Below are 16262 nucleotides of genomic sequence, written 5' to 3' on the forward strand. Positions count from 1 at the left end.
AACTGTTAAGTGACGCAGAGGCTCGGTATCTAATTTTAGGGCTGTGCTATCCAAATTGAGTTGTACCATAAGATACATATAGATCTTGAAGACATGGCTCTAGAACTTTTTATATTGAAGTATCATAGTGTTAAAAACAGTAGTTTCACTTTTTTAAATAATGGGGCTACTAAGAAATTAAAACTCATAATTATGACCTGCATTTGCCTTATATTTCTGTATATCACTGTATTAGAGGGACCACATTATTTAAAATAAAGGACCTACCTGGTAGTTGATTTCCACTTCTGTGGGTATTTAACTGTTAAACCCCCAAATTACCTGAAAATCAAAGTGTTAACATCTTCAGATGTGTATTCTATCTATTTTAAAATCATGCATTTGTCAGAAACAGCCAGACCTGACAACAGCCCTGAAATCATTCGCTGTCAAAAGAATCAGAATGTGCATCCTGCAACTTTGCTCCACTGTGACTTAGGAATAATGCAGACAGTTTCAGGTATAAAACGAAATGTTATTTCCAAATGGGACAGTTAACATTCCAAGGCCCTAGAAGAAAAACACATTGCAATTCAAGTCTGGGTTGTTGAACTTTTCCCCTGCTACCGTGAAGAGCGTCTTGTGTCCGTTTCATCCTTGACCATTGCCTAAAAGCATTCTTGCACCAGTGGTTGGTTCTTAATTGTCTTAGGAGTCACTCTCTAGCACACTTGTCACATTGCTTATACTTTTAGGCCCTGCTTCATGAGATCCTGATCATCTGTTACGTTTTCTCCTTTACCTTTTTGAGCAAAGAAGGAAAAATCAGTCTCTGAATAGAGGAGATAAATGGAGTGAATAATTCAGGATCAGTTCTGTCACTTGTAGTGGCTGGGCGCTAGAAAGAGATCCTGCAGTAAGAAACTCCGGACCGGTCATTCTGTCAGACCGGTATAACTTCAGGGGGGCCGCCCTCTGCAGATGGCAGTGCGTTTGTCCCTGTTTGTGACACAGGCACTGCCACGGCGTCCTTGATGTCCGTGTTTACATTACATGAAAAGTTCTTCTCCAGCTTTTTGGCAGTGTCTGGGCAGTTCTGCACAAAGATCACCCGGTTGTAAGCCTTCAGCCTGCGCCACAACTGAACGTAGACTTTACATTGGACGTACATGAAGACGAGGCCTCCCGTGAAGCCGATGGCCACGACAACCAGTTTTGTCCAAAATGGCCATTCAAGGACACCTTAGAAATAAAAAAGAACGTTTTCACCAACTTGTCAATGGAGCTTGTTACAGGAACATCCTGTTTGCTAAGTTATGTGAGTAAGGAATATATTGTTCAACTCTTAAGGGTTATAACCTGATTTGGGTTAATGCCTTTAAAATACTCTAATGTTAAAATGACATATGAAAACATTTTCTTACCTGCCACTTTTTTTTTGACAGGCAGAGTTAGTGAGAGACAGAGAGAAAGGTCTTCCTTCCGTTGGTTCACCCCCAAAATGGCCGCTACGGCCAACACACTGCGCTGATCCGGAGCCAGGAGCTTCCTCCTGGTCTCCCATGCAGGTGCAGGGCCCAAGCATTTGGCCCATCCTCCACTGCCTTCCTGGGCCAGAGCAGAGAGCTGGACTGGAAGAGGAGCAACTGGGACTAGAACCTGGGGTGCTGGCACCGCAGGCGGAGGATTAGCCTAGTGAGCCGCGGCACTGGCCTCACCTGCCAGTCTTAAATTGTCTCCTAGCATCAGAGAGCTACTGTAATTTTCAGATGTGATTTTAGACTTTGGGCATTTATTCCTTATAGTTCAGTGTTTGGGAGGAGATAGTGAAAACACTTCAGGTAAAGTCACTGGAGATGCTGTGGACCTGTTCATCCAGATCCCCTCTCCACCTCCTTCTAGAAGGAAAGGGGCGGTGGGGAGGTGGGAGAACGAACAGAAGGGTTAGGAGTTTAGTCATTTGTCTCAGAAATCTTACACTTTGCCTATGAGAATGATTATTTTCCTGCACATCGATATTTTCTCTTCATTACCGTCATCACTAGAAATAAGTCAAAGTGTTTATGAAAAAAGGCTTATTTTACAGCAGATTTCTAAAAGCACAACAGTGAAAATTCAGGACATCCATAGTTACACATGAATATATAACAGACCAGCTGTGTGATAAAATTTTCTGCTATGAACAAACAGTAACCATGGTGGCTTTTTAAAATAGCTTCTTTTAAGGACCTGTTTTCATTTGGCAAGTCATTTTTTTGTGGTCTGACTCCCTTGAACTATGTAAGTAAACGTTTTTAAAATGCTGTGGCTCCAACGTGTCCTTTGAAATATTAGAAAATATGCTCTCTGAACTTAAAAGGAACTGTGTTCCTGACATGAAAAACCTCCCGGCTGTAGATGTCTCACTAATTTCCTGTTTTGTTGACAGTGATGATCTAAAATTAATTCCTCTGGTGCTCCTTTCAGTATTCGATGCTGAAGACTTCTGCAGTGTATTAAATAAAGGCAGTAGAATTTACTGGAAGCTTTGAGTAAGAAATGCTTTCCAGTACCTAATTTGTAAGAACTTTATGGTTAAATTGCTTCACAATCATCTTGAATATATACTTAATCCCAGCCAGTGGGAGTACTTGAAAATATCATTAGTCAAAGCTCACACAAAGAGAAAAATACATCTAAAGAATCAAATCATCAATGTCCATCCAAAACGGAAGGCTAGGGGATTTGTTTGTAATGTTTGGAAAAAATTAAAGTAGGGACATTCTGAGGCCGGTCTTACCTAATACCAAAATCAAACCTTGTAAGATAGATGTCTTTTTACATTGATATAAAAATTCTCAAATATAGCAAATTGAATCTGATAATACGTAATATACTATAACTGATTTTTTAAATGTTCTGTTTTACATATCTGGAATAAGTCTTTGGTTAACCAAACTCCACAGTATTCCACACAGAGGCAAAGAAGAAAACTTAGTAGGTGAGGTAAAAGGCATTTGACAGAATCCAAAAAAAATTTTTTTTAAATCATCCGTGGTGAATAGAACTGTCAGCCTCTTGGCGTACAGAATTACCTCGGTGAGATGAATACCTACCCATACCTAGTGCTTCCTCACTTTCAGGGGGAAAATAAACACTATGTTTACTTTTGAGAATCAAGCAGCTTTCTCCCCAGACTGGGAACTGGCTAAGGATGGCCTTTCTTCTGTCTCCTGTTCAGCATCACACACTAGTTGATGTAGTAACACAAGAACAATGAGAGGTACACAGATTGGGAGGTAATAAACTATCTTTTTCTACAGCAATAGCACCTGTGAACAGTCTCTGAATTTAAAAACTTTTTTTTTTAAAATCATAGCAAGGTTGTGGAATACAAGAATCAATATACAAACATAAGTTGCTTCCTCATTAACATTGAACAAGAGCTTAGAATTATAAATATTACCATTTATACCAATAAATAGTACCAGTAAAACAAAATGAAAAAGCCATCACCAAGAAACCTTAGGTACAAACTCTACAAAATATAATATCTAAGAAGAAAACTATAAAAGTGACTTTAATTAAGTAGAAAGGTAATCCACATAGACAGCTATGCTCAAGGGGTCAGTTCTTGAGTTTTAGCTATAGAGTCAACACTATCCCAGTTAAAACTGCCTGTGCGTAGTGTTCTTTACAGTCTGAAGTTCATGTGCAAAGTCAAGTGACCAGGATGATAAGTCAGTGCAGAGCAGGGTCAGAGGATAGACACTGTCCCACTCCAAACCTCCTCTAAAGCTACACAGAGCAGATGCAGCACAGTGGCTTAGGCTGCCACTTGGGTTTTCCTGCCACCCAAGTGAGAGACCTGGATGGAGTTCCTGGCTTTGGTCTGTTGCAGGCGTTTGGGAATGAACCAGTGAAGGGTAGGTTTTACTTGCTGTCCCTCCCTGTTCTGCCCTCTTGTGTCACACTGTCTTTTAAATAAATCCTCCAAGCCTACACACAAGACCACGACAGTGTGGTATTGGTGAAAGAATAAACTAATAAGGATTAGTGTTTAGCTAAGCAGTAAAGGTACCAGTTAAGATGTCCATGTGTCTGGCTCCAGGCTTCTTGCTCCAGTTTCTTTGCATGCAGACCCTGGGAGGCTGCAGGGGGATGGTTCAAGTCTTTGGGTACCTGCCATCTGTGTGGGAGACCTAGATTGACTTCCTGGCTTCCAGCTTTGGCCCTGGCCTGGGTTCTGCCATTGCAGGCATTTAGGGAATAAACCAACAGATGAGAGCTCTGTCTGTCTCCATCTCCCTGGGAAAGGGAGGAAGGACAGATAAGCCACACATGGAGAAAATAATTTGCAAAGCATAGATCTGACTTGTAGCCAAAATGTACAGAAATGCTCAACACTTGAGGAGAAAAACTATACAATATGGGCAGAAGATTTGACTAGCCCCACCAAAGGAAGTAAACAGAAAATAGGCATATAAAAAGATGCTCAGGGGGCTGGTGCTATGGCATAGTAGGTTAAGCATCCACCCGCAATGCCAGCATCCCATAGGGGCGTTTGTTCAAGTCCTGGCTGCTTCGTGTCTGACTCAGCTCCCTGCTCAGCCTGGGAGAGCGGAAGGCAGCCTTTGCACCCACGTGGGAGACCTGGAAGAAGCTCCTGGCTTGGGATTGGCTCAGCTCTGACTTGTGGCCATTTGGGTACTGAACCAGTGGATCTAAGATAGCAGAATACAGAGGGAGCCTGCTGCTGTAGTCTAGGGGAAGAGAGTTTAAAAAAAAGTGGAGAGAATATCTGAAGGAAGTTAGAAAACTGCAGAGGAAAATCCCCGCGAATTAGAGGGTAACTCTCTGCGTGGAGGGCGTGTGGGCGTGTACAACTCAGGACCCCAGTAGCCAAGAGAGAGATGAGACCAGACTGCAACAGCCCAAGCTACTGGTTACACAGCTGTGGGGAGAGCCTGGTGTATGACTTGGAGCCATGTGGGGATGACATTCTACCTGCCATCCTAGAGGGGGTGGGGGGGAAGGTACATTGCTCTCTCCCCAGCCACCAGGAACGGCATCCTGAAACTAGCTGAGAGACAGTGGGTGCCAATTTTGACATAAGCAACAGCTGTACCAGCTTGTGTCCATACAACCAGCAGCGAGGAGACGCCTCAGTCTGGAAGGGCTATTGGACAGAAGGATGGGTACTTATGACTGGGAGCTTGTGTCCTGGGACTGAAAACACTGTGGCTGAGTGGGAGGGCGAAGGGTGTGGCTGGTTGTCTGGGGGAGTCACTGTGGGCAGCTCCACACGCCCAGGGCTCCCTGATTGCCTGGTGAGTCATTGCTGCTAGATGTGTGCTCACACAGAAGACTGAATTATTTATGTGACAGCATGGATGAATATCGTGCCTATGCATAGGTCTGCTTGAAGGATAGGAGGTCAGCATGGTTAAACCTCCCCTCTGATAGAGATTTGCCACACCCAGCTTGGGTGTCATCTTGGGTACTCGCTGTATCCTGGAGCATTGAACAGACCTTGCTGGCCCTACCCAGCCCATGCCTCTGAAAAGAGCAGACAATCCACCAAGCCACAGAGGCATGATCCAGACAAAAGCCATCACAGAAAATGGTGGATTAGGGAGCGGCATGCAACACAGGGCCAGGGAGAAACAGCAAGGAGAAGCACAGGAGGTACACACTGCACAGAGATTAGAGGAGAAAGCTGCCTGGGAAGCCCCACTGCGGGGGAGGGAGCCACCTGGAACTACTTAGGATAAATGAAATCAGCATATCAAAGAGTTACCTGTACCCGCATGTTTACTGCAGCTCAGTTCACAATAGCTAAGACATGGAATCAATCCAAATGCCTCTCTACTGAAGACTGGGTAAAGAATTTATGGGATAGGTACACCATAGAATACTACACATCCGTTAAAAATAAAAAAACCCTCAAATCTGGTCATTTGCAACAAAATGGATGAAACTGGAAAACATACTTTGTGAATGTTCTCTCTGACCTCTGATAATAGAGCACCTAAAAGTCGATCTAGAAGTGAAATTGACACTTTGAGAAGCAATGACTGAACAGCCCTTGTCCTATTAAGGGACAGTTTTTTTTTCACACTATTTGTTGAACTCTTCACTGAACATAATCATGTGTATGTAGTTAATTAAAAATTGATGGTAGTGGCCGGCGCTGTGGCTCACTAGGCTAATCCTCCACCTGCAGTGCCGATACTCCAGGTTCTAGTCCCGGTTGAGGCACCAGTTCTGTCCCGGTTGCTCCTCTTCCGGTCCAGCTCTCTGCTGTGGCCCGGGAAGGCAGTGGAAGATAGCCCAAGTCCTTGGGCCCTGCACCCACACGGAAGACCAGGAGGAAGCACCTGGCTCCTGGCTTCAGATCAGTGCAGCTTCAGCCGTGGCGGCCATTTGGGGGGTGAACCAACAGAAGGAAGACCTTTCTCTCTGTCTCTCATTGTCTAATAACTCTGCCTGTCAAAAATCTTAGTGAAAATTAAGAGTGGAAATAGGAGAGGGAGAAGGAAGAGCGAAGGGAGCGGGGGAGGGAAGGTATGGTGTGAACAATCACTATGTTCCTAAAGTTGTAATTATGAAATGTATGAAGTCTGTATTCCTTAAATAAAAGGTTTCTGAGAAAAAAAAATGTTGGTAAGAGGACTATCAACTCATAAGCTGTTAGTGTGAAACAATGAATAAACAGCACCTAAGAAAATGTTATATGTGTAAATTGCTATGATTGTTCTGAGAGGTTTCAGTGGTACTCGTCTGTGGTTGAGTAAGCCAGAGATTAACAATAGAGCTTTCACTGCTGCTTTCCATGAACACCTCTGACTTCACCAGACTTCAGCCCACCTCTTGATTCCTGGCAGTGAAAACCTCCTCAATCCGGGAGCAGAGAAGCCCAGTGAGTGCCAGCCAGACCACTGCACTTCCTCGGGAACCCTTTCCTATTCACTTACTTTCCATCTATATTGCTCCTCTGAAAATGTATTTCCCTTGGCACTGGGATAAAGTGCCCAGCTCTCTCCAAGGTAGAAACGGATGCCAGGTGTCCTGTAACATCTCACTTCTGTTTTTAAGTCAAATTAGATAAGCCAGAATATCCCAGGTGGGAATTTATAATATAGTTGAAGATCAAACACATTACCTATTTCTTCATCTTGAAAACAAAGATCTCCAAGGTCCCTTCCAGCTTTTACAATGGATGTCTGGGAGTCTGCTGCATGTGTATGTGGCAGATCATGTGATAAGAGATACCTGGAGTATATCTAAAGGCCTTTTCAAATCACGGAAGAGAAGTGCCCCATTTAACAGCTGCATATCTAGAAAATGCATCTCAGTGGTGAGGTGGAGTATTTTTGCAGGATGCCTAGGTTCCGCAGAGCCATAGGGGCTGGCTGGGATACTGTAGGCAGGGCATGGCTTCCTCTTAGTTTCTCCTATTCAGTTGGACAAAGTATTGAAAAACAGCAACAGGGCAGGGTTCGGTGCAGCAGTCATAATGCCACTTGTGAAGTCTGCATCCCATGCCGGAAGCTTGGTCTCCAGTCCCAGCCCCACGAGTCCAGCTTCCTAATGCCCACCCTGGGAGGCAGCAGTGGCAGTTCTAGCAGTAGCGTTTCTGCCATGTAAGTGGAGACCTGGATGGAGTCTGGCTCCTGACTTCAGCATGACCCAGCCCTGGGTGCTGCAGACATTTGGGGAATTAACCAGTAGATGGGAGCACCCTGACCATCTCGTGTGTGTGTCTGCATTTCAAATAGTTTTTTTTTTTTTTTTGAAGAAAAACATCAAATTTTTTAAAAAAGATATTTAACTTCTTCCTTAACTTATTTTAATGGTAACAATCACTGAGTTAAGGTGTATGGTATGTGCATTATTTATCTAAACACATTTCAGTTTATCTGATGCAAGGTCAGGTTCATGGTGATTTGAAAAACCCATCAAAGAATTCACAAGATAGCTTGATTTTCTCAGTTTCACAGATGAGGAAATTGGCCATCAGCGTGATTATTTTATTCAGGATAACTAACCAGTGACTAGGGCAGAACAAGAACCTTGGCCTTTGGACAACTAGCTCCAGCCAGTGTTTGTTCTATTTGGGTTGTTCTTATCTGTTGGAATCAGCCACAGACAGCAAAAACATTTGAGCCTCTCCTAATGCCAACTGCTCTCTGCATAATGAGGGAAGGACCTTGCCCTGCAGGCAAGGGGCTCCCCAGGGAATCAGTGTAACAATCAATTTGATATGGTAGTCCCTGGTGGTGTATCCATTCTTTTCTCAGTGCAGCGTTTACACTGCACCTATAGTATCTTTAGTAAATTGTTGTCACATTTTTGTTTATTTCTACCTCTCCATATCTGTCATATGTCTGTGTATATTTATCCATCCAAGAGGGAGAGAGAGTGAGCTCCCATCTGCCAGTTCACTCCCATGTCTCTGACAACCAGGCCTGGGCTGAGGCTGAAGCCATGACCTGGGAACTCAACCCAGGTCTCCCTCGTGAGTGGCAGGGACACAATTACTTGAGCCATCCCTACAGCCTGCAGGGTGCACTTCAGCAGGAAGCTAGAGTCAGGAACCAGAGGCAAGTACTGAAGCCAGGCACTCTGATGTGGGATACTGGGATACGGTGTCTACTCCTTGGCCACATGTCTGTGCCTCAGCCTCTAGTTTTGTGTTTTGTTTGTAACAAACAGAATATTGAAACATTGTTCTAGAGCATGTACAGATAAAGCTGGAGAACAATTATTGTCCAAGTTAGAATTAGTAGCAAGGTAATTTAGGGTTAAAGTTCCAAGCTACAGTTTTTTTTTTTTTTATGTTACAGGAGAAAGAGGGGGAAAGAGTAAGGTCAGAGACTATCTGGCATCAGGCATATTTAATCTAAAAGAACCATTTCTTAAAATATGAAGCATTATTTTTTCCTTCCAGTACTGTCATTATTGCCCAAAGGGTTTTGCTGTTTTATATTTAACCTCAGTTCTGTTTGAAAAAGCATGATTTGTTCCTCTTCAAAGATTTTTGAAGGTTTTCAGGATTTTTTTTTTTTTTTTTTTTTGACAGGCAGAATGGATAGTGAGAGAGAGAAAGGTCTTCCTTTTTGCCGTTGGTTTACCCTCCAATGGCTGCCACGGCCAGCACATCTCGCTGATCCGAAGCCAGGAGCCAGGTGCTTCTCCTGGTCTCCCATGCGGGTGCAGGGCCCAAGCACTTGGGCCATCCTCCACTGCACTCCCGGGCCATAGCAGAGAGCTAGCCTGGAAGAGGGGCAACCGGGACTAGAACCCGGGGTGCTGGCGCCACAAGGCAGAGGATTAGCCTGTTAAGCCACGGCACCGGCCCAGGATGGATTTTAAATATGTTGACTTTTATGTTCTTTTCTTCAACAACTTTAAAAGTACACTGAGGATCAACACTCACAGTCCCCATACCAAAGGAAGATTAGTAATTCTGGGTGGGCGTTTGGTCTTGTGGCTAAGACACTGGGTAACAGGCTCGTGTCAGAGTGGGTGTCGTGGTGCAGCAGGTGAAGCCACGCCTCGGGATGCCCACTACCACATCGGAGTGTGGATTTGAATCCCAGCTCCTCTGCTTCTGATCCAGCTTCCTGCCAGTGTTCCTGGAGATAGCAGACAACAGCCCAAGTACTGGGGACCCTGCCTCCGAGGTGTGGAGGACCTGGATGGAGCTCCAGGCTCCTGGCTTCAGCCTGGCCCAGCCTCAGCTGCTGCAGGCATTGAAAAAACAGCAGTTGGAAAATATTTGTCTCTCCCTCTACCACTTTGCCTTTTTTTTTTTTTAATTTGACAATAGAGTTATAGACAGTGAGACAGAAAAGCCTTCCATTGGTTCTCTCCCCAAATGGCTGCTACAGCTGGCACTGTGCTGATCCAAAGCCAGGAGCCAGGTGTTTCCTCCTGGTCTCCCATGCAGGTGCTGGGGCCTAAGAACCTGGGCCATCCTCCACTGCAATCCTGGGCCACAGCAAAGAGCTGGACTGGAAGAGGAGCAACTGGGACTAGAACCCGGCACCCATATGGGATGCCAGCACCGCAGGCGGAGGATTAGCCAAGTGAGCTACAGCGCTGGCCCCCCACTTTGCCTTTCAAATAAATAAATAAATCTTAATTTAAAAAGATGCTTGCACCCTGTGTCAGAGTGTCTGGGGTCAGTGTCTGGCCTTGTCTCCTTATGTCAGCTTCCTGCCAGTGCAGGCTCTGGGAGTAACAGTAATGGCTCAACTAATTGAGAACCTGACACCTTTGTGTGGGAGACGTGGATGGAGTTCCTGGCTCCCACCTTTGGCCTGGCCTAGCCCCAGCTGATGCAGGCACTTAGGGGAGTGAAGCAGTGGACAGAAACTGTCTTCCCCCTCTAATAAATAAGTAAAAAAATTAAATTAAAAGTAACCATTCAGATGTCCACACTCCCCTCAAATGTCTGTGTTGGAAAGTTAGCTTCTAAGTGCATTTTAAACATAAATACAGACGACACCCTTTACAAAAGTCATGATGGTTTCCATCTGAAACTGCCTCGTGTTCTGAGAACTGTTCACTGGCAAAGGGCTCTGCAGCAGTAGCCAGGATACTGCTGCTTGGGAAATAGCCTGTTACTTACTGAAAAGCTCTGAGCACCAGAAATAAAAATGACCACACTTCAGTTACCTTTAAGAAACTGAGGATTTGTATAAATTATATATCTATTTCATATGTAGATGAAAGCTGACTCTCTATTCTACAAGCTCTTCTACTGGGGAATCTGGAAGACCTGGGTGACAGTCCACTGGGTGACTGACCTGGAATCCTGCCCTCATCCAGAACTGAGAAACAAAGATTTAAAAAAAATCTAAAAGCCAAGTAAGAATTACAAAAACTTGGGTACAAGGCAGGCACACTTCATCATTCCTTCAACTACACTGACTGTGGCACAAGCTGGGTCCCAGGCAGTGAGCAGTATATACACGACACCAACCTGCTCTGAGCAGAAGGGAGACAAGCAAATGAGCAATTAAGATAATGCACTAACCACATAGTAGGGCAGAGCATCTTAGCATTGCTGGAAGGTGCAATCATGGAGATGATGAACTTTTAAAATATTTATTTGAAAGGTAAAGTTATAGATAGAGGGAGAGACAGAGACAAAGATCTTCCATCTGCTGGTTTGTTCCCCAGTTGGCTGCAATGGCCCAAGTTGGGCCTATCCAAAGCCAAGAGCTTCTTCCCGGTCTCCCACATGGGTGCAGGGGCCCAAGCACTTGAGCCATCTTCTCCTGCTTTCCCAGACCACAGCAGAGTGCTGGATCGGAAGTGAGGCAGCCGGGACATAAAGCAGTATCCATACAGGATGCCAGTGCAGCAGGTGGAAGCTTAACGCACTATGCCACAACTCCAGCCCCAGGAATGCTGAATTTTGTATCTATGAGCAGGCATTAGATTCACCTGCAGGCATCTTAAGCACCAATTGCTGGGCTCCACTGTAAAGGTCGAGGCAGGTGGGGGAGGTCAGAATTTGCAGGTCTAACAAGGGCACTGGTGATGCTAATGTTGCTATTCCTAGAACCACACCTTGAGATTCTCTGTGTTAGGAACAACACTCATCCTAGTTCAGAAACTGAACGCGCTTCTCAGAGGGAACGAGTGTTCAGGGTACTGCAAAGGCCGAGTCGGGGCCAGGGGCGCAGGGAGCACACACACCTCAGGGTTTCCGTGTGTGTAGTGGTGGTGAGGGAGGGAAGCTGGGAGCGGACATTTTCCATGGCGAGGAAGTGCAGCAAGAGACTGGAAATCCGAGGAGTTGAAGGAAGAAAGTTCAGCCTAGTTGACTGCAGCCTGGTGGGGCAGCAGAATCCCACCGCGGAGCCTGGAGTCTACATTAAGAGTAATGGCCAAGCAGAGAGCGCAACGGCAGCAGATTCATGTTTTTGCAAATTTGCTGTGATTACATTAGCATCAGCTGAAGGTGGGCGAGACTGGAGGAAGTCTAATTAAGAAACTCTTGTGGGGCTGGCTCCATGGCTCACTAGGTTAATCCTCTGCCTGTGGCGCCAGCATCCCATATGGGCGCTGAGTTCTAGTCCCAGCTGCTCCTCTTGCAGTCCAGCTCTCTGCTGTGGCCTGGGAAGGCAGTGGAGAATGGCCCAAATGCTTGGGCGCCTGCACCTGCATGGGAGACCAGGAGGCACCTGGCTCCTGGCTTCGGATAGGCATAGTTCTGGCCGTGGCAGCCATTTGGGGAGTGAACCAACGGAAAAGGAAGACCTTTCTCTCTGTCTCTGTCTGTAACTCTACCTGTCAAATAAATAAATAAAAATCTTAAAAAAAAAGAAAGAAAGAAACTGTTGTAGTTAAGTGAAAACATACGACAAGTGCAGGCATTTGTCCTGGTGCTCAAGACGCTGCCTGGGATGCTGGCATCCCATGTCCGAGTGCCTGGGCTTGGGTCTTGGCCCCACTCATGATTCCAGCTCCCTAATGCTCACTCAGACAGCAGAAGATGGCTCAAGTGCTTGGGTCGCTGCCGCCCGTATGGGAGACCTAGACCGAGGTTAGGGCTCCTGGGCTTGGCCTGGCCCAGACCTGGCTGTTGTAGTCATTTGGGGAGTGAACCAGAGGAAAGGGACTCTCTCTGTCTCTGTGCCTCTCAAATACCTTGAAAATAAAGTAAAAAAAAAAAAATCTAAAAATAAATATTCATTTCTGGACTGATACATAATGCAACCACAAACAACAGCGTGATACAAATGCTACAGTATATAACTGAGTGAATGTTAAACAAATAAGGGCAAAAACACAGACACAGAAACCCAGCCCTACCTTTTTTTCCCCAGCATTTGGACCTGGTGCTGTCGCTGTCTCAGGAAACTACAAAGGTTCTGCAGCTCCGTCTCGTCTCTTCTCCTGCCACCCCTTGCTTCCTCTCCACAAGCTAAACCTCACACAGGTGAGGCCTCACGGGCCCTTTTATTACCCAGCCCCGTCAGGCTTCTGGAAGGCTCCTAGCCAGCACACGCAGGTGCACATCGCTGCCCCCAAGCGGACAGCTGTGGGAATGCAACCTGCTCCCGCGCATTTTCATGCATCCAGGTGAAAAAGCACGGAGGAATAAACCCCCCTCATTTACAATTTTTCCTTCTTCTTTTCTTCTCTAATTTAACATTTTTCAGTTTCTTCTTTTTGCAGGGGCCACCTTTTAATTTCATAACACTACAAACTTACCGTGTTACCGATCTGAACTTTTTCTCAGTTCAACTCACTGGTGACTTAACATTGTTTCTAGAGAGATGTGCCAGCTGTGATTCAGGCTGGATACTACACAAGGGCTCAGCGGGCCCAATGAGGAAGAACTGGGACCCTCAGAAGTGAAAAGAAACAGTATTTGATAGCCATGTATTTCCTATTTCTGCTTATGTTCAAACTGACCTATCCATTTTCTTTTATTTTAAATGTTTACTTATTTTGAAAGTCAGAAATAGAAGGGGGGAGAGAGAGAGAGAGAGAGAGAGAGAGAGAGAGAGAGAGAGAGAGAGAGAGAGAGAGAACTTGTGTTAGTTCACTCCCCAGATGGATGCCAGGGCCAGCGCTGGGCCAGGCTGAAGCCAGAAGCCTCATCCAGTCTCCAACGTGGCTGGTGGGGGCCCAAACCGTTGAGCCATCTTTTGCTGCTTTTCCCAAGCCATTAGCAGGGAGCTGGATTGGAAGTGGAGTAGCCAGGATTCGAACCAGCGTCCATATGGGATGCTGGCGTCAGAGGTGACAGCTTCACCTGCTGCACCACAACACCCTCCCCTCATCCATTTTACAAGTTAAGAATAAGCCTGAAGATTTTGAAACATCTGCCTTCACAGACTTGATACCACCTTTCACGATCAAGCCTGGCCTGGCTAAAACGCCGAACTGGGAGCTAACGAGTCCTGTCGAATCACAGCGCACTCACTGCTGTGAGGGCTCTTCACAAAGTTCCTGAGAGATGCGTATTATGAAGAAACTATACATGGATTTCAATAAATTATTTTGCATTAAAACAAACATGTTTTCATTCCATTTCCTGCGAACTTCTTGGAAGCACCCTGGTATAATACGTCTTTGCTAGAGTGCCATCTTGTTCGTACTTTAAAAGAAGGTATGAGTAGGATAAATTCAGTAACATGAACAACCTGTCCACACAAGGCAGGGGAGAAAAGCCGCAGGGGCTGTAGACCTTTGGTGTAGTTCTCCTCACTAAGCTCTCCGTGGACTCAACACGTCTCCTCGCTCAGTTTGGGACCCCATAGTTCATTCCTTACGGTCTCTGATGCCATCAAAGAGGCTCAGCTGCCAGGTTGCTGGAGTGTGGCACACGCGGAAACCTAACTGAGAAACGGCTTCCCCGGCCACCTCTGGGCAGCCGCATGAGAGCCCAAGCGAGAGAAAAGAAGAAACGTGCGCTCTTACCATTGTCATTGCCTTGTTTGATCTCCTCTGCCGTGCGGTCTATCAGCACATACAGGGACCACACCACACAGGTGATGGCGATGACGTGGAACGTCACAGAGCAGAATATTTTCCTCCTCTCACTCGTGGTCATCTGCAGTTTCTCCCACTGCAACCAGAACGGAGTCACATACACAACTGAGTTTCTGGTAGGCAATACCACGCTCCACATCCCCCCAAACACAGATCCTCAACAGAAACATCATGAAGTCCTGGTAGCAGCATTGTGACACATAGGTTAAGCTGCTGCTTGTGCCTCCAGGATCCTGTACTGGAGCGCTGGCTTGAGTCCGGGTTGCTCCACTTCCAATCCAGCTCCCTGCCACTGTGCCTGGGAAAGCAGTGGATGAGAGCACAAATGGGTGGGTCCCTGTCATCTATGTGGGAGACCTGGATGGAGTTCCTGACTCCTGGCTTCAGCCTGGCCCAGCCCCAGCCATTGCAGCTACTTGGGGGAGTGAACCAGCAGATGGAAGATCTCTCTTTATGTCTCCTCCCTGCTCTTTGTCACTTTGTCTTTCAAATAAATAAACGACTCTTTAAAAAAAATCTTTTCAATTTTGGATGATACTCTAATATTCAAGGAAATCTTCATGTTTGGAGAGATACAGAATCTTAACCTACAGAATTGTATACAATTTAAATAGATATAAAAATGAAAACAAAGATAATTTCCTGTTCTCCAAATGAATTAAATAGTTTCCTCATCTGTAACATGAATGAGGAAGTTTTAATATTGTATGATTTTCAGAAAACATTCCTTTTATGTTTCTGCCTATTGCTTCTTTGTGGTACTAGTTTATAAGTATTTAGAAGTAACACTTTCTTCTAGGATTATTACAAAACAGACACAATGTTGCAGTTTTGAATGTATCATTTTTTTGTTGGAGAGAGAGAGATCCCATCTGCGGAGTCACTCCCCAAATCATATCCATGGCCAAGCTGGACCAGGCTAAAGCTGGAGCCAAGAAGCCAGTCTGAGTCTCCCACGTGGGTGGCAGGGACACTCAGTTACCTGAGCCATCACCTGCTTCCTAGGGTGAGCATCAGCAGGAGGCTGGAATCTGCAGTGGAGCCAGGATCAGACTCCCATGTGGGAGGTGGGTGGCTTAACAGCCAGGCTTACACCTGCCTCACCTCTTCTTTTATTAACAGACTAAGTCCGCAAGGTTTGGTATTGTGCCAGCTAACAGCTCCACTTCAGCCTTTTGGGTAGAGGAGGACACTGACCACTTTCCACCAGTGAGAGGTCAGTGGATACCTGCTGGGACATCGAGTCTGTGCCTGCACGATACAGAAATCGTCCTTTTATCCTTTCCTTCATTTCCTGTTCTTTGCTACCTGGAATCCATATGGGCATAGTGTTAGCAATCATTGTTCCACCTCAAGGAATAATTTTTAGAATTGGAGACTCCAAGCCAGCCAGCAACAGCTCAACTTTGAGAGTCCTGCAACATGCAAGGAAAATAAAAGTCTGACTAAGCCATGATTTCCTAGGTTTCTACTAGTTGCTGTCAAATGAGATTCTTGAAAAAGGAATTGGATACTTTCTAACCCCTCTTCCAGTGTGAGGGCTCAAATCCTGCAGCGTAGTACTTGAAGTCTGAGTTGGATGTTCCAGAAAGCGTTTTTGGCACTATCGAGAAACATATTTATTTACAAACATCATCCGTTCTTCTCTTCTTATTGGCTGATCATTATGCAGTTTTCCTTATAGGGGTCTGTTAGAGCTCATTTAAAAAGTTATACTTCAGTTTGTCTTTTTTTCATCAAAATGTATTTTATATGCTATTCCAAGTACAGTAGTGGATAAA

At 45.4% G+C, this 16262-nt stretch overlaps 1 protein-coding gene across 2 annotated transcripts in view; it reads right to left on the minus strand.

The window, feature by feature from the left end:
• Window positions 1-316: 316 nt before the first annotated feature.
• The window catches only part of MARCHF1 (membrane associated ring-CH-type finger 1), a 378011-nt gene continuing 362065 nt past the window's right edge, over window positions 317-16262 (minus strand). For both annotated transcript variants that reach the window (XM_062199360.1, XM_062199358.1), the window contains 2 exons: window positions 14410-14557; window positions 317-1221 (listed from right to left, as the gene is read on the minus strand). In XM_062199360.1, coding sequence (XP_062055344.1) covers window positions 923-1221; window positions 14410-14557 — 447 coding nt within the window. In that variant the 3' untranslated portion in view covers window positions 317-922. The remainder of the gene's footprint in view (window positions 1222-14409; window positions 14558-16262) is intronic.

Source organism: Lepus europaeus, chromosome 8 (assembly GCF_033115175.1).
Source record: "Lepus europaeus isolate LE1 chromosome 8, mLepTim1.pri, whole genome shotgun sequence".
In the NCBI taxonomy this organism is placed as follows: Eukaryota; Metazoa; Chordata; class Mammalia; order Lagomorpha; family Leporidae; genus Lepus; species Lepus europaeus.